The sequence below is a fragment of the Elaeis guineensis genome, chromosome 9 (genome assembly GCF_000442705.2).
Source record: "Elaeis guineensis isolate ETL-2024a chromosome 9, EG11, whole genome shotgun sequence".
NCBI lineage: Eukaryota > Viridiplantae > Streptophyta > Magnoliopsida > Arecales > Arecaceae > Elaeis > Elaeis guineensis.
The window spans coordinates 92,888,730-92,897,478 of NC_026001.2; the positions used below are offsets into that span (position 1 = coordinate 92,888,730).

The 8,749-nt window shown below is 47.9% G+C and overlaps 1 protein-coding gene across 1 annotated transcript; it reads left to right on the forward strand.

Annotated features, from left to right (window-relative positions):
- The first annotated feature begins 3,406 nt into the window (after positions 1-3,406).
- On the forward strand, positions 3,407-4,140 carry LOC140851513 (uncharacterized mitochondrial protein AtMg00860-like). Its single transcript, XM_073243038.1, has 2 exons — positions 3,407-3,456; positions 3,576-4,140. Exons 1-2 carry the CDS (start codon positions 3,407-3,409, stop codon positions 4,138-4,140), a joined length of 615 nt encoding a protein of 204 aa, XP_073099139.1.
- Positions 4,141-8,749: the final 4,609 nt, after the last annotated feature.

The following is an 8,749-nucleotide window of genomic DNA, read 5'->3' on the forward strand; positions in this document are numbered from 1 at the left end:
GATGCTCAATAGATTGGCAAAAATCATGGATGAACTCATCTTGGATGCTTAGTCCATTGAGGGACAACAGATCTCAGACGGTTACACCATGGTGATGAAGATCATTTTGTTCCTCAACAAAAATAAGCAGAAGGGATTTCTAGTTAAATTGGACTTCGTAAAGGTGTTCGATTGCATAGACTGGAACTTTCTTCATATCTTGCTCACGGTGCGAGGTTTTGGACCTAAATGGTGCACTTGGATAAGCAACCTTGTCCAATTTAGCAAGCACACACTTATCATCAATGGTGAGCTAGTAAATTGTATCATGGTGAAGAGGGGATTAAAGAAGGACGATCCTCTATCACCTCTGTTGTTCATCTTAGTTACAAACATCCTAGATCGCCTTTGCTGTTTATCTTAGTTACAAACATCTCAGATCATTTTTGCTGTCCATTTTAGGTACATACATCCTAAACACCTCCAAATGGCAGCAAAAAACAACCTAACCTCCGGCATAGGACCCAACAAAACAAGAGGATCAATCCATTGCACCCAGTATGCCGACGACACAATCATTCTTTGCAATGCAAACAAGCAACAAGTCTTCAACTTGAAACTCATCCTTTATATCTTTGAGCTCCTTAATGAATCGAAAATAAATTTTGTCAAAAGCATGCTCTTTGGCTTGGAACTCTTAGATTTGGCCTATATTTCTTTCCTTTGCTAAGTAACTGAGCTGTACATTCTACAAGTTCCTGGCAGAATAGCTTGGCTCCCCCCTTCACCATTCAAAACTGAGGGTGTCGGATTGGTCTTTCATTATAGAGAAGATTGAAAAAAAATTGGCTTCATGGAAGGGCAAACTGCTTTCCATTGAAGGCAGATTAATGCCAGTTAAATGCCGTTCTAAGCACTATCTCAATATACTAGATGTCATCTATCGCTTTACCTAAGAGGTGATTGAAAGAATCGATAGAGATCAAAGAGTGACACCGGAGTATCCTCAGCAAAAGATAATGGAAAATAAAGTTTACTATCTACGGTCCAAAAGATAGTAACATCTACTGTTTTATATCAACTTTGATCTCAAACTGAATCATTCTAGAAGTTTGTATAGTATGGGCCATATATGGTTGGAAAGCTTTATGAGTCCAATTTTCAACGCATCAAACAGTTCGTAATTTGGAGCTTTTTAGAAGGAGTTATAAGTGTTTTACTAAAGTACAGTCTTCTATCCGAATTTGACTGCTATTTCTTGAGAATTAAGTATCTTTAATCATTTTCTGGTGTCAGTTTGGTATTAGAGCTCAAGGTTGATGGCTCCACGTCACTACAACCAAAATGCTAGAGAACCAACCGAAAGAGATGTTCATGATATCGAGATAGACGAATTAAAGAGACAAGTGCAGCAACTTCAGGATCGCCTACAACATATTGAAAATACAAACCATGCTGATCATGTTCCAGATGATCCCGACGAAAAGGATAAAAATCTTTTTCATGATGCCCACATTCAAGTCTTAAGTGGAGATGATTTTCCATGCCATCAAGCTCTAAGAAATCGAAATTCCCAGCAAGAACTCAACATCCGAATCGATATTCTAGAATTTGAAGGATAAGTTCATCGGAAAGAATTCATCGATTGGATTCATTCTGTTGAATGTGTTTTTGATTGCAAAGATATTGCTGAACATCAGAAAGTGAAGTTAATAGCTATTAAATTGAGAAAGCATGCATCTATTTGGTGAAAATATTTGAAGAATCAATGAGCTCGTGATGGTAAAAGCAGAATTGTTACTTAGAAGAAGATGAAGAGCTGAAGAAGAAGTTCTTACCTGAACATTACCGTCAAGATATCTTTCTCAAATTGTACAATCTCAAACAAAAAGAGCTCTCTATAGAATATTACACAGTTGAGTTTGATAATCTTTCAATACTTTGTGACCTTTATAAATCGAAAGAGCAAAAGATTGCTCGTTATCTTGGAGGACTTCGATCTAAAATTTGCAATATAGTTCAGTTACAGTCCTATTGGACATACAATGATATGTCCGAGCTTGTCTTCAAGGTGGAGAAGCAGCTCAAGGAAGCAAAAGAAAATCAATTCCGATCATGGTTGAAGGTTGGAGCACCAAGCCGAGGGATCACTTCAATTGTCAAACCAACTTCAGCAAATAAGTCCAATACATCTCAACTACCTCCAAGGAATGAACCAGCAGCCCCCACTCGCCAAGGTACTTCTCAATCCAATGTTCGTAGAAGTTACAAATGTCAAGAAATTGATCATATTGCTTTTGATTATCCAAACCAAAGGATAGTAACTCTTATTAGAGAAGAAGATGGAGAAACTCTAGACCCTCCTATCTTTGATGAAGCTGAAGATGAGGAAGAAGAGGTCACATATGGTGATCAAAGAGAGTTGCTGGTCATTCAGTAAAATCTAAATTCTGCCCATATGGAAGAGGATAATTGGCTTCGCAACAACATCTTTCACACTTATTGTACCTCTCACGGCAAGGTGTGTGATGTTATTATTGATGGTGGAAGCTGTAAAAATGTGGTGGCTACAAAAATGATGGACAAGTTAAACCTTAAAATTGTGGCTCATCCTCAACCATACAAGCTATCATGGCTATGCAAAAGAAATGAGGTAAGGGTTGATAAAAAATATCTCATTCAATTTTCTGTTGGAAAGAGATATAAGGATGAGATATGGTGTGATGTGGTGTCTATAGATGCTTGCCATCTGCTTCTTGGACATCTTTGAAAATATGACAAAAAAGTCATTCATGATGGCTTCAAAAATACATACTCTTTTGAAAAAGATCAAGTGAAGGTCGTATTAGGACCTATAAAGTTGAATGATTCTCCTAAGCCTCCACAAGAGAAGAGAGATTTACTTTCCAAATCTGAATTGTATGAAGCTTTGCATAATGAAGAAGAAATCTATGCTATTATTGTCTTAGAAAAGAATGAAGAGAAGAAGAAAATTTCATCTAATGTGCAGTCCTTACTTGAAGAATTTCAAAATATTATATTGAAAGATTGTCAATGGGACTGCCACCCATGAGAGATATCCAACATTGCATTAATTTCATTTCTGATGCCGTCCTTCCTAACAAGGCAGCCTATACAATGAACCTAAAGGAGCATGAGGAGCTTCAAAAGCAAGTAGATGAACCGATAGCAAAAGGATTTGTGAAGAAAAGTATGAGTCCATGTGCTGTTTCAACCCTTTTTGTCCCAAAGAAAAATGGATTGTGGTGTTTGTGCATTGATAGTAGGATAGTAAATAAGATTACTATCAAGTACCACTTTTCTATACCACGTCTTGATGATCTTTTTGATCAACTATATAGTGCTTGCATATTCTCCAAGATTGATCTTCGCAGCGGGTATCATCAAATCCGGATGAGGGCGGGTGATGAATAAAAGACCACCTTCAAGACAAGAGATGGACTTTATGAGTGGATGGTAATGCCTTTTGGTCTTTCTAATGCTCCTAATACTTTCATGCATCTTCTGAATCATATCTTTAAACCTTTCATTAGAAAGTTTGTTATTATATACTTTGATGATATTCTTGTATATAGCAAAGATACTGGGCAGCATCTTGATCACTTGCAACAAGTCTTCAACATGCTAAGGGAGCAAAAGTTGTATGCTAATCTGAAGAAGTGTGAGTTTTTCACTGATAGCCTAGTTTTCTTAGACTATGTTGTGCCAAGTGAAGGAATGAAAGTGGATTCCAGCAAGGTGGAAGCCATCATCAGCTGGCCAACACCGAAATCTATCCATGAAGTTCGAAGTTTTCATGATCTTGCTTCATTTTATCATCGCTTCATCAAGGGATTCAGCACCATCATCTCTCCAATCACCGAATGCATCAAAAGCAGCACATTTAAGTGGAGTGAAGATCCTCAAAAAAGCTTTGAGCTTATTAAAAAGAAAATGACCAAGGTACCTATACTAGTACTTCTAGATTTCAGCAAGGTGTTTGAAGTAGACTGTAATGCTTCTAGTGTAAGCGTTGGTACTGTCCTTAGTCAAGAAGGAAAGTCAATTGCTTATTTTAGTGAGAAATTAAGCAACAACCGGTGTAACTACTTTACTTATGATAAGGAGTTCTATGCTATTGTTAGAGCCTTGGATCTTTGAAGTCATTATCTATTGCCAAAAGAGTTTATTCTCTTCTCAGATCATGAAGCATTAATATTTATCAATGGATAACATAAACTCAACAAGAGACATGCACGTTGGATGGAGTTTCTTCAAGCTTATACTTTTTACATCAAGCATAAATCAGAAAAGCAAAATCAAGTGGCTGATGCTTTGAGTCGTAGATATTTCTTGCTATCCACTATGCAAGTAAGAGTCTTAGGCTTTGAAATAGTGAAGGAATTATATGAAGATTGTTGGGTATAAAATACCCACAGCCGAAGTCCTCAGCGGAATCGACTACATGACAACTCCGCCCGGACTCCTACGGGAGCCGGGCTCCGTCTTCGACAACGACTGCCGGTAAGCCCCGTCCAGACTTCTACAGGAGTCGGACTTCGCCTTTAACTTTAGTTGCAGGAAGACTCCGCCCGGACTCCTACGGGAGCCGGGCTTCATCCTCGACTCCAACGGCTGCAAAACAGACTGCGTCCAGACTCCTACGGGAGCCGGATTCCTCCGACAACTTCAACCGCAAGTAGACTCCGCCCGGACTCCTACGGGAGCCAGGCTCCGTCCTCGACAACGACTGTTGGTAAGCCCCGTCCGAACTTCTACAGGAGCCGGACTTCGCCTTTAACTTTAGTTGCAGGAAGACTCCGCCCGGACTCCTACGGGAGCCGGGCTTCATCCTCGACTCCAACGGCTGCAAGACAGACTGCGTCCGGACTCCTACGGGAGCCGGACTCCTCCGACAACTTCAACCGCAAGTAGACTCCGCCCGGACTCCTACGGGAGCCGGGCTCCGTCCTCGACAACGACTGTCGGTAAGCCCCGTCCGGACTTCTACAGGAGCCGGACTTCGCCTTTAACTTTAGTTGCAGGAAGACTCCGCCCGGACTCCTACGGGAGCCGGGCTACATCCTCGACTCCAACGGCTGCAAGACAGACTGCGTTCGGACTCCTACGGGAGCCGGACTCCTCCGACAACTTCAACCGCAAGTAGACTCCGCCCGGACTCCTATGGGAGCCGGACTCCGTCCTCGACAACGACTGCCGGTAAGCCCCGTCCGGACTTCTACAGGAGCCGGACTTCGCCTTTAACTTTAGTTGCAGGAAGACTCCGCCCGGACTCCTACGGGAGCCGGGCTTCGTCCTCAACAACTACAACCGCGAGCAGACTCCGTCCGGACTCCTACGGGAGCCGGACTCCGCCAACAACGTCAACCGCAAGCGGACTCCGCCCAGACTCCTACGGGAGCCGGGCTCCATCCTCAACTCCAACCGCTGGTAAGCCCCTGTCCGGACTCCGACCGCTGCCGAACTTCAGCTAGCAGATCTGCACTCCCAGGCCACAATCACGGCCACGATCCTGCTCCACTTCCTGCGGCGGACTCCGCACAGCTCCATCACCCCCTGACAGGCCGCAGTAACGGTCGCAACACTGTTCCACTCTCTACGACGGATCCCACGCGGCTCCATTACTACCTGACAGGCCACGATAAACGGCCATGATCCTGCTCCACCTCCTGCAACGGATACCGCACGATTCTCCCATCCGCTGGCAAGACGCGACAGCAAACGCCGCCCCACTTCCCGCGGCAGATTCCACGTGGCACGCCCCAGTGATGGCCACGGGTCTACTCCACTACTCTTCGCAGCAAATTTCGCCTGACCCTGGGCAGCCCACTACCAGGCGGTTACAAACGTCGCCATCAATCCGTTACCTCCTCCGCCTATAAAAAGGAGGACCCAGATACGTTATTCTATAAGCTCATTTCTTATCTCAAAACTCTGCTAAATTCTCCGTTCGAGCGCTCCATTCTTGTTGAGGCAGAAAACTGACTTGAGCGTCGGAGGGTCTTGCCGGAGCAACCCCACCTCCGGTTTAGACTTCCTTTGCAGGTCCCGGCGGCGACCGCGACTTCCCCGACTCCAGCTTCTCCAGCGCAGGCGGATTTTTGCGCCAACAGGATTGGCGCTAGAGGAAGGGCTGCGAACCTTCGCAGTACCCTTGTTCTTAAAGGAGCGTTCAATGGAGCCGCCTCCGATCATCTCCTCCGACACCCACTCCTTATTTTCCCTCGCTGGGTCCACACTCGATGCCTCCACGCAAGGCGTCCACGCGACGGTCCACGGCCTCCGCGGCCAGATCTCAGGCTCCAGCCTCCCCTCCTATTTCTCAACCTCCTCCTCCTCCTCCAGCGGCGGCGGTCGGCGCGGAGCAATTTGACTTGCTGGCACAGCAGGTCAGAGGCCTCGTCGAAGCTGTGCAAGCAATGCAGCAGCAGCAGCTGCAGGCATCAGCGCACCCGGAAAGGGCGTCTCCGGAATGCCAGAACCCGACGACGGGGCGGGCCACCTGGGCCAGCCGCCCCGTCCTTCCTGGAAAAACAAACCCGAGGGTAGAGAGCCCTCAATCGGACCACGACTCCACCCCTGGAAGATCCCTACCCCCGTTCTGCCAGAGGACCCTCGAGACTCGAAGTCGAGAGAATTTCCTGGACCGGAGGCTCCAGGAGATGAACCGGCGGATTGAAGAACTCCGCCATGCACCCTCCGCTTATGGTGAGGACATTTGTACTGACCCTCCCTTCTCCCAAACGATCATGCAGGAACCGATCCCGCCAAACTTCAAGCTTCCCCAGTTCGAAAGCTACGACGGGACTTCAGACCCGGTTGATCATCTGGAGGCCTTCCGGACGATGATGCTGCTTCACGGTGCTCCTGACGCCATCTTATGCCGGGCTTTCCCATCTACTTTGAAGGGAGCAGCGAGGAACTGATATTCGGCTTTGAAATCGGGTACCATCTTCTCCTTCGATCAAATGAGCCACCAATTTGTGGCCCATTTTGTCAGCAGCCGACGCCCCCGGAAGGGTTCGGAGTCCCTCATCAACATCAAGCAGAGGGAAGGGGAGTCCATACGAGCCTACATCAACCGCTTCAACATCGCGGCGCTGGAGGTCCGGAACTTGAACCAATCAGTTGCCATGGCCGCCCTGAAAGGCGGCCTTCAGAAGAATGATCTTTTGTTCTCCCTGGAGAAGAAGTATCCCAGAGATTTTGCCGATTTGCTGGCCCGGACTGAGGGATACGCCCAAGCGAAAGAAGCCTTCAAAATGAAGGATGAAGAGACAGCAAGGGAGCGGCAAGCGGGAGATTCGAGTAAGCCCGCAGTTGAGAAAAGGCCAAAGGAAGTCCGGCCGCATTCTCGATCCCCTCCTGGGCATAAGCGCGCCCATACTCCACCCCGGGCACGCAGGCAGAGAAGCCCAGACCGCGGGGTTCGGCGGGGTTCCCCACCAGGGAGATTCCATAACTACGCCCCCCTCAACGCCTCGAAGGCCCAGGTATTAATGGAGGTCAGGGAGCAGCTCCCTAGGTCGGAGAGGATGCGCACACACTCCGGGAAGCGCAACCCCAACAAGTTCTGCCTCTACCACCGCGACCACGGCCACGACACAGAGGAATGCATCCAGCTCCAGGACGAGATCGAGGAGCTCATTCGGCGAGGTCGACTTGACAGATTCATCCACCGCAGGCCTGAGGGTAGGGGAGACCGGCCAAGAGCCCTTCCACAGCCTGAACCACCGAGAAGGGAGGAGCAACCCGGGGACCGACCTCCCATCGGGACCATCGACTCCATCACCGGAGGGCCTCAAGGAGGAGCGGGCCACCCACGACCAAGGAGCTCGAAAAACCTGTAAATGTATCACTTACGATTTCGCCTTGAATCTAATTTTCTTTCTACTTAACGTACTGGCACGGATTTATTATGACCGGATACGACCCCACCGAATGCTTAAAACATAGCCATGTCAGGAACAGGAGGAGAACCTCGTCCTGACATGAGCAAAGTCAAAGGCCCGGTTCTTTTAGACTGAATGGGGGGAGAGGCCTTACAACGCCCTAATGTGCCCCCACAGTCGTGTCAGGAACAGGAGGAGAACCTCGTCCTGACATGAGCAAAGTCAAAGGCCCGGTTCTTTTAGACCGGATGAGGGGAGAGGCCTTACAACGCCCCAATGTGCCCCCACAGCCATGTCAGGAATAGGAGGAGAACCTCGTCCTGACATGAGCAAAGTCAAAGGCCCGGTTCTTTTAGATCGGATGGGGGGAGAGGCCTTACAACGCCCTAATGTGCCCCCACAGCCATGTCAGGAACAGAAGGAGAACCTCGTCCTGACATGAGCAAAGTCGAAGGCCCAGTTCTTTTAGACCGGATGGGGGGAGAGGCCTTACAATGCCCTAATGTGCCCCCACAGTCATGTCAGGAACAGGAGGAGAACCTCATCCTGACATGAGCAAAGTCGAAGGCCCGGTTCCTTTAGACCGGATGGGGGGAGAGGCCTTACAGCGCCCTAACGCACCCCCACAGCCAAGCCAGAAACAGGAGGAGAACCTCACACTGGCTCGAACAAAAAGGAAGACTTCACCCGGACTCCTACGGGAGCCGGGTTCTGCCCACAAGGAAGACTTCATCCGGACTCCTACGGGAGCCGAGTTCCGTCCACAAGGAAGACTTCACCCGGACTCCTACGGGAGCCGGGTTCCGTCCACAAGGAAGACTTCACCCGGACTCCTACGGGAGCCGGGTTCCGCCCAT